The sequence below is a fragment of the Pseudorca crassidens genome, chromosome 14 (assembly GCF_039906515.1).
Source record: "Pseudorca crassidens isolate mPseCra1 chromosome 14, mPseCra1.hap1, whole genome shotgun sequence".
NCBI classification, from domain to species: domain Eukaryota; kingdom Metazoa; phylum Chordata; class Mammalia; order Artiodactyla; family Delphinidae; genus Pseudorca; species Pseudorca crassidens.
The window spans coordinates 66,830,091-66,844,941 of NC_090309.1; the positions used below are offsets into that span (position 1 = coordinate 66,830,091).

At 36.5% G+C, this 14,851-nt stretch overlaps 1 protein-coding gene across 2 annotated transcripts in view; it reads right to left on the reverse strand.

Annotated features, from left to right (window-relative positions):
• The window catches only part of SLC30A6 (solute carrier family 30 member 6), a 38,519-nt gene that overhangs the window by 6,956 nt on the left and 16,712 nt on the right, over positions 1 to 14,851 (reverse strand). For both annotated transcript variants that reach the window (XM_067703320.1, XM_067703321.1), the window contains exons 6-13: positions 12,942 to 13,022; positions 12,434 to 12,469; positions 11,595 to 11,689; positions 8,781 to 8,829; positions 8,353 to 8,472; positions 5,817 to 5,919; positions 4,587 to 4,634; positions 3,450 to 3,518 (exon numbers count right to left, since the gene is read on the reverse strand). In XM_067703320.1, the coding sequence (XP_067559421.1) occupies positions 3,450 to 3,518; positions 4,587 to 4,634; positions 5,817 to 5,919; positions 8,353 to 8,472; positions 8,781 to 8,829; positions 11,595 to 11,689; positions 12,434 to 12,469; positions 12,942 to 13,022 (601 nt within the window). The remainder of the gene's footprint in view (positions 1 to 3,449; positions 3,519 to 4,586; positions 4,635 to 5,816; positions 5,920 to 8,352; positions 8,473 to 8,780; positions 8,830 to 11,594; positions 11,690 to 12,433; positions 12,470 to 12,941; positions 13,023 to 14,851) is intronic.

Below are 14,851 nucleotides of genomic sequence, written 5' to 3' on the forward strand. Positions count from 1 at the left end.
AGATCCCACATGCCGCGGAGCAACTGGGCCCGTGAGCCACAGCTACTGAGCCTGCGCATCTGGAGCCTGTGCTCCGCAACAAGAGAGGCTGCAATAGTGAGAGGCCCGCGCACCGCGATGAAGAGTGGCCCCCGCTTGCCACAACTGGAGAAAGCCCTCACACAGAAACGAAGACCCAACACAGCCATAAATAAATAAATAAATATTAAAAAAAAAAAAAAAAAAGTAAACACCTCACTTGTAACCAAATACAGCAAACAGCTAACATAATAAATAAATAAATAAATAAATAAATCCCACTATTAAAAAAAAAAAAATTAAAAACGAAAGTACCATACAATCCAACAATTCCACTCCTGGGTATTTATCTGAAGAAAATGAAAACACTAATTCAAAAAGATAAATGCACCCCAATGTTCATAGCGGCATTATTTACAATAGCCAAGATATGGAAGCAACCGAAGTGCCCACTGACAGATAAATGGATACAGACATGGTATACATGTAGAGTGGAATATTACACAGCCATAAAAAAGAATGAAATCTCGCCATTTACAACAACTTGGATGGACCTGAAGGGTATTATGCTTAGTGAAATAAGTCAGATGGAGAAAGACAAATACTGTATGTTTCCACTTATATGTGGAATCTAAAAAACAAAACAAATGAACAAACAGAATAAAACAAAAATAGACTCACAGATACAGAGAACTAATGGTTACCAGAGGAAAGAGGGGTGAGGGAAGGGGCAAAATAGGTGAAGGGTTATTAAGAGATTCAAACGAACAGTTATAAAATAAGTGTAAGTCACAGGGATGTAATGTACAACACAGGGAATACAGTCAATATTTTATAATTTAGTATGGTATATAATCTATAAAAATATCAAATCACTATGTTGGGGGGAAAAAAGAATGACAGCACTTATCTCTAGATGGTAGAATTATTAAGGATTTTTGTTCTTTTTGACTTAAGTTCTAATTTTTCTAACAATGGGGTATATTTGTATAATAGAAACTTAAATAAAAATACGTACTAAAAAAACAAGCAACAGACAGAACAAAAATATATAGTAAATAAAATATATAGCAGACATTGTTGATTTTTAGATAAACTCAGATTTCAAAAAAAGAAAAAACTATAACAGCACCTAAATTAGCAAAATAGTTGGCTTAGTTACAATGGGTCTAAATCTATGGCTTGAGCACTAATAAGAGAGTTATTGCTAATCATGAGATAAAGAAAATATCTTACTGCTTGAATTTGACTTCCATTTTTATTACTTTTAGGTAAGAAAAGCCATGTCTACAAATTGAGTCATCTTTGATTTCTCCCTTTCCTTTGCCACTGTGAGATGGTAATCTCAGTTTTCACTATACAAAATTATAAAAGATACTGTATCTCCTCTTTCAGTCTGATATGGAAGTCAAAGCAATTAAAATAAGTGAAAACCATTTCCAAGTATGAGCTTGAACAGGGTCCTATGATAATGGTGTTTGCATTAATCTATGGCTTTTGTGACAATTATTCCTGGCAGCCCAAAAGCTTGTTTTATTAATTTCCTTGGTCTTAATTAGGCATCACATTGGTGTAGCTGTTGGATGGCCAAGTTCTGAACAGCAGAGATGATTGTGTTTATAAGCCATCCAGCTAAATAAACACTTGTCTACTAGTTTGTTACTATCAATACAATTAAAAGAATGATTAAAAGTGAACTGTAAGGGGGCTTTCCCTGGTGGCACAGTGGATAGGATTCCACACTCCCAATGCAGGGAGGGCCTGGATTCAATCCCTGGTCAGGGGATTGAACTGCGTGCTGCAACTAAGGAGCCCACGAGCCAAACTAAGGAGCTTGCTTGCCTCAACTAAGACCTGGCACAACCAAATAAATAAAATAAATTAAAAAATATTAAAAAAAAAGTGAACTGCAAGGGACTTCCCTGGTGGCGCAGTGGTTAAGAATCCATCTGCCAATGCAGGGGACACAGGTTCGATCCTTGGTCTGGGAAGATCCCACATGCCGCAGAGCTACTAAGCCCATGTGCCACAACTACTGAGCCTGCACTCTAGAGCTCGCTACCTGCAACTACTGAGCCCACGTTCTGCAACTACTGAAGCCCACGTGCTCCAGGGCCCTCGAGCTGCAACTACTGAGTCCATGTGCTGCAACTACTAAAGCCCCCACACCTAGAGCCCATGCTCTGCAACAAGAAAAGCCCCCACTTGCCGCAACTAGAGAAAGCCTGCACGCAGCAACGAAGACCCAATGCCGCCAAAAAATAAATTAATTTTTAAAAATCTTTTAGGTATAGAAGCAAAAAGATCAAGTCACATATAAAGGTGAAAAAAAAATCAGACTATGTATGATCAGGCTTTATCACCATAATGCTTTATGCCAGAGGAAAATGGAGTAATATATTTTAAGAAACTCAAGGAAATAAAATATGTGCTCAGGATTTTATATCCGGCTAAATGATTTTCAAGTATAATGTTCACAACTGTTTTCAACATTCAAAAATTTAGGGAATATTGTTCCCAAGGGCCTTTCCTGAAGAATTTACTAGAGAATGAGTTTTAGATATCCAAAAGACTAGAGAGGGGAAGAGAAGGAAAAGGAAGAGATGAAGCAGCCATGTTTTGCTAAAAGAGTATAAGCCTGAAACTAAAGACTGCAAAGTAGTGATTCATTGAGCTGTTGGACCAACCCTAATCTGCCTACCTCTGAAATCTGTGTTATGCTACAAAAGTCAAATCCTATTTTCTTTTTAAAAATGATATTGTAGAAGAGTAGTATTTAATAACATGGAGAACTGTTCATTATATATTAAGTGAAAAGAGCAGATTATAAAACAGCATGACCTCATTTTCTAAAGAGAGTAAGTATACAAGTATTAATACCAAAACATCAATAGGATTATGGTTGTTTAAATTTGTTTTTTCTGGGTACTTTCCTGTATTTTCCTCATCATTCCTGACACAGGAATAAAATCATGCCATAACAAAATCTCTTTGGTAATGAGGTCTAAATTGGACTAGAAAACACGGAATTTTATGCTGAAGCAGCTGTTATTATAACTCTTTAACAAATTCAGCAAAAATATCCAAAATAAGAATGGTAATAAAAAAGAAAATAATTGCACATTTTACTTCTGCAACATTTTTGTATTTAGGAATGTATGACTATGGATTTTTCTTTTTTGGACAGCCCAGTATTGAGATCATTTAGTTTGAAAGGAAAAAAATGAAAGAAGAAAAACAATTCTCAATTAGGTTACTAAATCCATCTACATTTTTTACTTTATTGAACAGAAATGGGAATCAAAGGATCTACAAAAATTTTAAAGAAATACTTTTTTCAGTTTTAAAAAGTATAAACTCAGTTTATAAACTTTGTTTTATAACTATGTTTTAAACTATGTTTAAACTAAAGTAATATATAGAAAGCATACCAATGAGCCAAAACCTAGGGTCCAAAAATGCTCATTTCGGACTTCCAAAACTCCATCCAACGTAGATACCTAATCAAAAACACAGAAATAGGGCTTTTGTATTTGACATATCCAACACAATTCAGTCACATTATGGATTTGCTGTAAGCCTAGAAATGACATGGCCAAACCCTGCCTGAAGACACTTACTAGCCAAGAGAAGTCCCAGACCATTCACTCCAGATACCATTTCTGCTTGTTCAATACTAAGCCAGGGCCTTCTTTTCCAGTTTATTCTCTGCACCAATCCCTCAAGAATCAGGTCTTTACTTCCCTCATTCACACCTTGTTCAACAGTGTGTAGTTCTTTTCATCTTATTAGTATAGTATATATTTATATTCAGCACTTGTGGTATCAGAATGTTTTTGTCTTCTCAATCATTCCTTTCTCCGGATCCCCTTTTAACAAATTTCTGTACAATACAGGATGTTATTTGGATATGGGCCAAAAGGAAATTCCAAGGCCAGATATACAGTGTGTGGCCCATTGATACAGTGGCACAGACCCCACTAGCTGAAGCAAGTGGCCAGCTATATTGATCAAAGTGGCCTCTGTGATACTGACAACCAATAGTTTAAAACACTCTCAACATTCAAATAATTTGATTATCTTATTCCTTCATTAGTTAACAGTTGGAATTTTATAACAATACAAAATCTAAACCTACAGATCAAGATATTAGGTGCTGAAGCAATCACCATGTAAAGGTGGCCTCTGACGTAATCAAAATCCTAGGTTTGAATACAAAATCATAAAAATCACAGCATTTATATAACAAATAGTGTGGCCTTTAGACCATTACCGTCTACACTTATTGGGTTGGCCAAAAAGGTCGTTCCGGTTTTTCATAACATCTTATGGAAAAATTCAAATGAACTTTCTGGCCAACCCAATATTTCAAGTGAATCTGGCTTCCAGACTGCGCAATTCGTCAAATTGTTCTATTTTTGTCACTACGTCATGTCTCCTACTATATCATTGTAAAGAACAAAAACTTCCCTAAAATAAAATTCTAGAAAGAGTTGAAATTATTTGTACCCACTCTTTGCATTCTCTAATTATAAATTAAAATGATTTTACTTATTATTCCATCTTACCTCTCTGATGAGTTTGTCCAACTGACCAATAACATGGGGTGGTGTTGTCTGGGGAAAAAAATAAAATAAAATATGAATCTAGAGAGAGAAAAACCTTTTGCAACAGTAGTCCTGACACTAAAAAAATTGGGTTTTACACCAGCCTTTGCTTTGTTTCACATGTGCCCTATCATGATTTAGGGAAGAAAGGCTTTAATTGACCCACTAATAAAGCAGCATCAGAAATCAGCCCATCCTTATTTCTTATATTGCAAAAAAGCTGCTATCTCTAGAACCAAATAATCAATAAAAAAATCTTTAAGAAAGTAAAATTTTGTATAAGGCATAACACTATAAAACTAATCTAATTGTTATTACTGCTTCTGGAGAGGGAGATACAACCCGTAAGTTTTAGAAAAGGCATGAGGGAAAGACAGAAGGAAAAGCAGTGCTTACACATTCATCTAGTCCTGGGAAACTACCTTTCTATTCAGGTGCTTGTCTACAGGTGTTCCTATTGTTTCAATAAGTAGTGATTTCGCATTTTAAATTTAAAAGTCTCACTAATTCAAGAATAGAAAATAAGAAAACAATCATAACCAGATTATACAATAGCCAAAGCACATTTATTAGGGGAAAATGAATATCTAAAAAAGATTTTAAGTAATATTGTTTTCACTTGAAACATCATTAGAGGCAAAATATTTTCATTTATGCTTTTGCCTTACAACTACATGAAGATCTGTGCCTATTTTGTGCATCAATAGAACTTCATCTGGTTCTTTTTTTAAAAAATACATTTATTTATTTATTTATTTTTGGCTGAGCTGGGTCTTTGTTGCTGCATGCGGGCTTTCTCTAGTTGCAGTGAGCAGGAGATACTCTTCATTTTGGTGCAAGGGCTTCTCACTGCGGTGGCTTTCCTTGTTGCAGAGCACAGGCTCTAGAGTGCTGGCTCGATAGTTGTGGCGCACAGGCTTAGCTGCTCCGCGGCACGTGCGATCTTCCCAGACCAGGGCTCAAACCCATGTCCCCTGCATTGGCAGGCGGATTCTTAACCACTGCGCCACCAGGGAAGTACCATCTGGTTCTTACTATTCAAATTTCAGAGATTATTGTTTGGCTTCATTTCCAACAGTGCCCTCCAGTAGCTAAAAATTTCATCATCTGGTAGAAGAACCCATATTGTTTTATAATCTGGTAAAAGAACATAGCTAATTTTAAGCATGCATATTGAAAGAAGAGCCTTACCTGGAGTAATACTTTCCCACTGTACACACTCATGGGATACATAGTGCCAAATGTCATCAGAGCAATGGCTATGGCTGATGCAGTATCTACAGCAAAATAATTACTGAAAAGAAAAAACAATTCTAAATCTCAAATGTATGCTTCACTGGGCTTTTTACAATTTAATCTACCAAACTTTAATTATCTAAAGCAACAGGACTGTTTTACCACAGCTGGCCACTACTGGCAATGAGAGCATCTCAAAGGAAAATAAAAGGTTTTCAGAATCCTTTCTTGCCAAAGTTTAGGGGGAAATAACTAATATTTATGTTAATTAGTGTGATGAGGGATGATGAAGAAAAATAATGTGAGCATTTCCCCACAATGTATTTTCAATCTACTTGTCAACTATAAATATTTCATATATATTTATTTGCTGCAACAAATAAAAACCTTTAGTAATTTCTGATACAGGAAGACCAATAGAATTCATCAGTGATTCTATCAATTTTGCTGTAAACAATAACTCCAATAATTACTATTAAAATTTTTCAAATTCCCCAGGAATTTCACAAGGTGAGATTCTCCAGGAATTTGTTATAGCAATATTGTGACTGAAGTGCAACATCTCATCAGTAGTTCACTGTTCTATTAACAAGACAGACCAAAATGCCAATGGTTACAAAGCTGATCATGTACTCTTTTTCACTTTTTCCCATATGTTGGGAATAGAAACATGAGTAAAGACATAGATCCTGCCTTTGAAATGGCAGGAAACATACATGTGAAAAATATAATAAAGGACTTTGGGTACAAAGGAGAAGTCCTACAGGGTATCATGGATGCACAAAGGAGTGAGTGGCAAGCCTACTGGGGTAGGGATAATGCAGAAACGCTAAATATAAAAAGAGGTGACAGGGGTTTCCCTGGTGGTCCAGTGGTTAAGACTCCGCGCTTCCACTGAGGGGCACGCAGGATCGATCCCTGGTCGGGGACGTTCCAGCAGCAAAAAAAAAGAGGTGACATTTGAGCTGAGCCTTCAAGATGAACAAGATGATGTGAGCAAGATACTGTAGACAGTGAAAGCAGCATGTGCAAGGGCATGAAAACCCTGATGCAGCAATGAAACTATCAACAGTTAAGTATATATAGAGAGACGGATGGCTAGTAAGGTTGGTAGAAGCTTTACTGTGTTAACAACTTTTAATTATTTTAAGTACCCAAAAGAGAATTTTGAAACAGGAAAATATTATGTTCTGATTTGCAACTTTTAATGATCACATCAGTAGCAAAATAGCAGATAACTAAAGATGTGTGAGAATAAAAATTATAAGATCAGAAGACTATTCTAATTAGGCCAAGGAAATGATCACAAAGGCCTCAATTTAGGAAAAAGAATGGGAAGAAGGGTAAGATAATATTAAAAAGAAAGATTAAACAAGAGTAGGTGACAAGACTATTGTTTACAACAGCCAAGACATGGAAACAACTTACGTTTCTGTTGACAGATAAATGGATAAAGAAAATGTGGCATATACATACATAAATATATACACAATGAATATTAGTCAGCCATAAGAAGGAAATCCTGCCATTTGTGACATGGATGGACCTTGAGGGCATTATGCTAAGTGAAATAAAAGGACAAATATGTATAATTTCATTCATATGAAGTACTTAGAGTAGTCAGATTCACAGAGACAGAAAGTAGGATAGTGGTTGCCAGGGGCTGGGGGGAGGTAGAATGGGTAGTAATTATTTAATGGGCACAGTTTCAGTTAGGGAAGATGAAAAAGTTCTGGAGGTGGATCGTGATGATGATTGCACAACAAAGTGAATGCACTAAATGCCTGTGCAAGTACTGAACTGTATGCTTGGAAATGGTTAAAATGGTAAATTTTATTTTATGTATGTTTTAACACAATTTAAAAGCAGAATGCAAAGGAATAGACTGTAGTAGCATTCACTGAGACACAAAGTACAAGAAAAAGCAGTTTTGGGGATGGGGGAAATAGGTTCAGTTGAGGTGGACATGAACAGAAGATATGCTTTTCAGAATTCAGTAGAGATCTGGGCTAGAAATAAAAATGTAGGAATCACGTAGAGGTAGTAAATAAAAACATGATTGTATGTGATATGCTAGGAGAGTATGCAAAATGGCAGGGAGTCACCGAATCACGTCATAAAATTAAGCTTAAGGCTGCTAAAGTCTCTTTCCTAATAGACTTGCTTTTCTTAAAGTTGATTCACATCTACTTCCTGTCTTCCCTCACTCAGCAACAGTCGCTGTGATTCATCTCTCTTTTACTCTCTTCTCAGTCTCACTCATCAGGTCAGCAGTAAGGAATTTAAACAGTTTTCCAGCCTGCATTATAGACTGTGGTGAAAATTTCTTATTGAATCCAACCCCCATAATTTTTCAGATGAAGACACTTGAGGACAAGACTTGACCAAAGTTGCACAGGTCACAAGCAAACATGCTATAAGCTTAATCCCTAGCCATCCTACTGATGCCCCAGGAATCGAAACACACTTGATAGCAATAAAAAATACTTACTTAATTTCAATTAGCATATAAGTAATACAAAGAGCAAATGCTCCAGCAAGATCAATCAAAACAAATGGATTCATTCGGGGAAGGAAGATACTGCTAAGTCCTGGAATAATTCCACACAAGCTATGAAAAAACAAATAAAAAGAGTATTCATTAGTAGAACTTACGTAATACTGATGAAAGTCATATAAAAGATGACTTGTATTTTAGTATATCTTTTAAAGAAAGCAAAGAGAATTTGGGAACAAAACTCTCACTTGTAAAGGTCTCTTATCTATCACCAATTAAAAAGTAAGAAAAAGTAAAGGGAGAATAAGAATCTCATCTGTGAGATTCACGTAGTAACCTCAGCAATAATAATGCTGAGACAGATGCATTTCTTGGGCATTCCTTTAACGTTATGTATATCATGAAATCCCATAACATCTTACCTTCGACTAAGATCTGCAACATGCTCTTGAAGCCAACTCGTACTAGCAGCTTTAAAAAGAAAATATTTAAATTATGTGTATAGAATAAACCATTACCAGAAATACTTGATTCTTAAATTTAAAAAATAAGTTCGGTCATGACTGTATAACATTACAAAAGATCACGTTATTCCTCAAATCTAGAACTTTTTTCTCTTTTATGCCTTTAGGATACTAAATGAAAAGCAGTTTCAACTGCAATATACAGCTGACCTGAAGGAATAAGTGAACTTAACGTATTTCATTGCTACTATTAATTTGAAGTTTTAAAGGCTTATTATAGTGTAAAGCGAAGCTTCCTAACCAGTGTGCTGAGAATGGGTTGCAAGTACACGGATTACTAACTCGCTCAGCTCTCAGAAAGGGCAGGTGGGAATCTGGCTACATGCAGACGCCTGTCAGTTACTGTCCCTGGACAAGTAGCCTTCAGGCTCAAGCATCCTCTTACATTTATCCCATGGTGCTACAGAAATTCTCATTTTTTAATGTGTACCATGATGTAAAAAAGATCGGCAAGCCATATAAAAAGTAGCCTGGTACAGCAGTTTAAGAGCAGACTCTGATGCCAGAATACCTGGCTTCAACCCCAGCTCTGCCCTTAACTAGATGTGTAGCCTGAGACAAGTGACAATCTCTCAGGGCCTCAGTGTAAAATGGGGATAATATCAATAAAATGATTTACCTATCGTTATAGGAAGAATTAAACGGGTTCTATGTAAAGCGTTTATCACAGTGCCTGGCAGATAGAAAGTGCTCAATATTATTTTCCACTTAAATTTCAACTAATGTTGTATAATAAATTTTGATGCTTCTGTGAACTTTCATTTCCAGCTAATAAAAATACAAACTAGATGATCTTTCTAGAAATAAATTTGGCAATATACATCAAAGACAAAAAAATAGTTTTGTTTTTTTTTTTTTTTTCTGTACGCGGGCCTCTCACTGTTGTGGCCTCTCCCGTTGCAGAGCACAGGCTCTGGACGCGCAGGCTCAGCGGCCATGGCTCACGGGCCTAGCCGCTCCGCGGCACGTGGGATCTTGCCGGACCAGGGCACGAACCCGTGTCCCCTGCATCAGCAGGCGGACTCTCAACCACTGCGCCACCAGGGAAGCCCAAGATAGTGTGTTTTTAACCCATTTATAATTTCTTCTTTGGGAAGAAGAAGTGGAAATGCATACAAGAAATTTGGTACAAAAAAGGGTGGGGCTGCCCTGGTGGCGCTGCCCTGGTGGCACAGTGGTTGAGAGTCCGCCTGCCGATGCAGGGGACACGGGTTCGTGCCCCGGTCCGGGAAGATCCCACATGCCGCGGAGCGGCTAGGCTCGTGAGCCATGGCTGCTGAGCCTGCGCGTCCAGAGCCTGTGCTCCGCAACGGGAGAGGCCACAACAGTGAGAGGCCCGTGTACCGCAAACAAAAAAACAAACAAAAAAGGGTGGTTACAGCATTATTTGTAAAAGGTTATTTATATATTATTCTATATAACAATAGACTGTTTAAAAATATTCATGACAAAATATTATGCAAGCCTTCAAAAATCATTTTTTCAAAGAGTATTTAATGACAGGCAATACTCAAGACATAATGTTAACTGAAAAAAGCTAAACATAAAATTGTTAATTGATACAATTCTAAATATGTAAAAAAATATATACATGTGCATAGAAAAAAAATTAAAGGAACAAAATAGAAATGTTAACAGATGTTATCTCTGGGTCATGAGATTATCAATACTGTTTCTTTCTTGTATCTTTCTGATCTTCACAGAGAGATACAGTTTCTAAACCTCTGTACCTTCTTAGAATTTCTAGAATGAGCATTATACTATTCTAATAAAGTTTTTTCTAAAAAATTCTGGTCATCACAAATATCATTATTTAATGTTCTAGTTCATGCAGTAATTCTTAAACTCTAATTCATACAAATACAACTCATACTTTGTAACACTCAGGAAGTTGTTTAAACCTGAATGGGTATTTCAGAAAGCTTTCTTCCCTTGGTTATCTTGGTATTCAAGTCAGTGAGATCTAAAAAGACCCTCACCTATTTTTGCTTCAAAGTACAGGTGTGTGGGTCTGTGTACACAGCCCACTTTTGTTTTTACCTCACTTCTCCATCCATCAGTGGTTAACCCTTTGTAGGTTAGTGGGATTCCAAAACACTGAAATTATTGAAAAATGCCAATAATTTAGACCACTGGAGTGAAAAGTCTATCTGAATTTTTAAAGACTTGAAAATAAAAGAATATATCAAAAGGAATAAAGGAATAAAGGAATAAAGTTTTGCTACTTTCAAATATATGCCTACCCACCATTGCCCAAGAGAAGTTCCTGGGAACTTATCTAATTAACAAAATACAATTATTTGCAATGAGCATAGCAACTAGTCTATGTACCAGTGTACTATGTACCAGTGTACATGCTTCTAAAATGCTTGCAATAAAAAAAAAAAAATGCTTGCAATAAACTTTTCTTAGGTAGGTTATACATGTAAAATCTCATTCATGTTATTTGGTAAATGTAATTTTTTACTGCATGTAATTTAATACATAAGTCAGTTTTGCCTGTTTTTAAGTAATATGTTATTTTAAAGCTTGTAATAATTAGATTCCGTTTCATAATTTTTTGCTCAGAGAAAGACTTTGGAACCTTTGGGGTAGTCCTCTCTTCTCTTCAGGATATACTTTCTCATTGATCTATGAATTAACGAAACAAACAAAAGACCTGTTTTTATGAGAGGTTAATTGGTTTTTTATTAATGGTAAATAAAAACATACCTTCAGAGACATAAGCAAAAGGTTTATTCCGAATAGAAAGCATTGTGAACAGGTTGAAAGAAAGAGCCACAAAAGTACCAACTAATAATCTTCCCCTGAAAAAAACAACACTCATGATTATTTTTTTCTTGGTAATGTCAATACGTAATTTCAGCATGTAGAGAGATTAAGAGATGGGAAGGCAGACTGGTCTGCTTCAATGGTTTAGTATTTGCAGAGCCAGAATCTGAACTTGGTTCTAGCCCCATGACCAATGTCCTGTCTACTGTTGCTCCACCTTACACAGGACAAAAAAAAAAAAAAAAAAAAGACTCTTAGCATTAACAGTATCTTCTTACAGGTAATTGCTGTTATAAATTTTTAGAAATGCTAATGGTATTTGGTTTACAGTCCACTGGCCGGGTCAGACTGTCCTGAACTAAACTGATCAGAATAGGTAAAGTCCACATAGTTGGCCACTATGTTGTAAATAATAGCAATTCCATCTTTTCTACAGCTGCTACTAAAAGACTTGGAGGATCCAATCTTAAATTACAGAAGACCAGATGGGGCTGGCTTAGGATATTGACCTGGGCCTAGAAATACCGAGGGACCCAAAATCAGGGCAGAAAGGCCTTCCTGTTCAGTATAAAAATTTAAGGGCTTGGGAACAGTTAAGGGTGAAAAGAGGGAGTCTTGGGATTTGGGGATTTTGCTTGTGAAATATCAATGAAATATATATTACCACACTCTGAACTCTGATATTGGCCAAAGTAACCACTATTAAATAACATATCAATTAATAACTGGGAATCAAACGCAATAGTAAATTATATGTTATGTCAAAAGCAGAATCTCACGTGTGTATTTCAGGCTGCTCCAAAAAGCGTTCTGCACTAAAAGAAGGAAATAATGTATTAAATAAGTCCTACAAATTATAAAATTATAAGACTTTATTAAATATATAATTAATAAATTCACAAAACTTTTTAAATATGATAACCAACTGTTGATTATTAGTAGTGATGAGACAAGCAGACCCACAAATTATCCTCAAGGTGTAATTCAATCTTTCTCTACCAAACCTGTTTCAATGGGTTTGTACTAAGCATTAAAACATGTCTGTGTGAATCCTTTCCTTTCATTCACACCTATGACTAAATTTAGTAGCATCAAAGAAGGTAATAAAAGAAGGGTGAAAGGAAGGGAGAAAAGTCTGAAACATGAAGAAATTGTACTATCAAAACTCCAGCACTGCTCATTTTATTTGTACCCTTCCAACCCGACGTGTCTCACTGGATTCTTTCATATTCCCAAAGGTGGCATAGGTAGAATTTGCAGTGACAGTAACATTGTATACAAATGTACCTTTCTTTTAATATAAAGAGAGCTCCCAATTGTGCCAAGACTGTGGACGCAAATACAGCCAGGACTTCTAATCTTTCAAATCTGAAATTGGAAAATTAATCAAATCAGCCTAATTCTTTCAATTCGCTAACTAGTATCTCGAGAACACATTCATTCACTCACTATACATGTGCCTACTATAATCCAAACGCTGTTAAAAAGGACTACAATTTCTAGAATGACAATAAACAATGAACATCACAGATTTTGAAAAGAGTGCCTATTTGTACAACATATACTCCTTAGGGCTTTTATTTTCTAGAAATAACCATTATTATAATAACAGCACTTAATTGACCCATCTTGTGTCAGACACTGGTCGAAGTGTTTAACATATTACCTCATCTAAATCCTTATGAGGGTTAGTTTATCCACTTTTTTTTTTTAAAAAAGAGATAAGGAACCTGAACCCCAAAGAGGAAAAGTAACTGTTTAGAGTCATACGGCTTGCAAGTGAAGGAGTCAGGTTTTCAAACTCAGACACTCTGGCTCTAGAGTTCATGATTTTAACCACTACTACACTGCCTCTCCTATCTACACACAATTACAGTTAACTGAATATGTCTTATAATCCCTAAGCTATCAGCTGGAGGTCAAGGGCTGTTGTCTTATTTATCTTAGTTTCTCCCACTGCACATAGTTTAATGGTATTCAACACCTGTAAGTATATATGCTTAAAATTTCTCAAGGAAATAATTATCTTCAGAAACGATAATAAAATAATTAACGATGTTCATCACATTAGTTGTTTTTTCCCTCAAATGAGTTGATTTAATTCTAGGTGGTACAGAATTCAGAATATTCAGGAGATAATAAAATAATAAAGGACATTCATCACATTGTTATTTATAATAGAAAAATGTTGGAATCAACAACATACCATTACACATTATTACAAATATAAAAGAAATGTATTTACTGACTTGGAAGGATGGAAATGAAAAAAAGTGGGTTATAGGAGAGTATGAAAAAAACGGTATGTAAATGTAGCAACATTATTTGTGGTAATTGATAAGTTGATACTAAAGTGTGTATTGAAATGCAAATGGTGTAGGAAAGCAAAGACAATCTGAAAAAGAACAAAGCTGGAAGATTTACACTACCAGATAACCAAGATTTCAAAACAACAGTAATTGACACACTATGGAACTAATTCAAGGATAGACAAATATACCAAATAGAAAAGAGAATCCAGAAACAAACACATACACAGTCACTTGATTAATAAAAAAGTAGCACATAAAAGCAATAAAGAATAATTTTTTTCAATAAATAGTGTTTTATCAAACTGAATGGCTATATAGAAGCAAATGTGCCTTGACCTTTACCTCAACCCATACACAAAAATCAATTCCAGGTCTTCCCTGGTGGCGCAGTGGTTAAGAATCCGCCTGCCAATGCAGGAGACACAGGTTTGAGCCCTGGTCCGGGAAGATCCCGCATACCGCGGGACAAACAAGCCCGAACACCGTAACTACTGAGCCTGCGCTCTAGAGCCCGTGAGCCACAACTACTGAGCCCTTTCACCACAACTACTGAAGCCTGCGTGCCTGGAGCCTGTGCCCCGCAACAGGAGAAGCCACCGCAATGAGAAGCCTGTGCACTGCAACGAAGAGTAGCCCCCGCTTGCTGGAACTAGAGAAAGCCCGTGCGCAGCGACAAAGACCCAACACAGCCAAAAATAAATAAAATGAATTAATTTAAAAAAATCCTAGGGCTTCCCTGGTGGCGCAGTGGTTGAGAGTCCACCTGCTGATGCAGGGGACACAGGTTCGTGTCCCGGTCCGGGAAGATCCCAAGTGCCGCAGAGCGGCTGGGCCCGTGAGCCATGGCTGCTGAGCCTGCGAGTCCAGAGCCTGTGCTCCGCAATG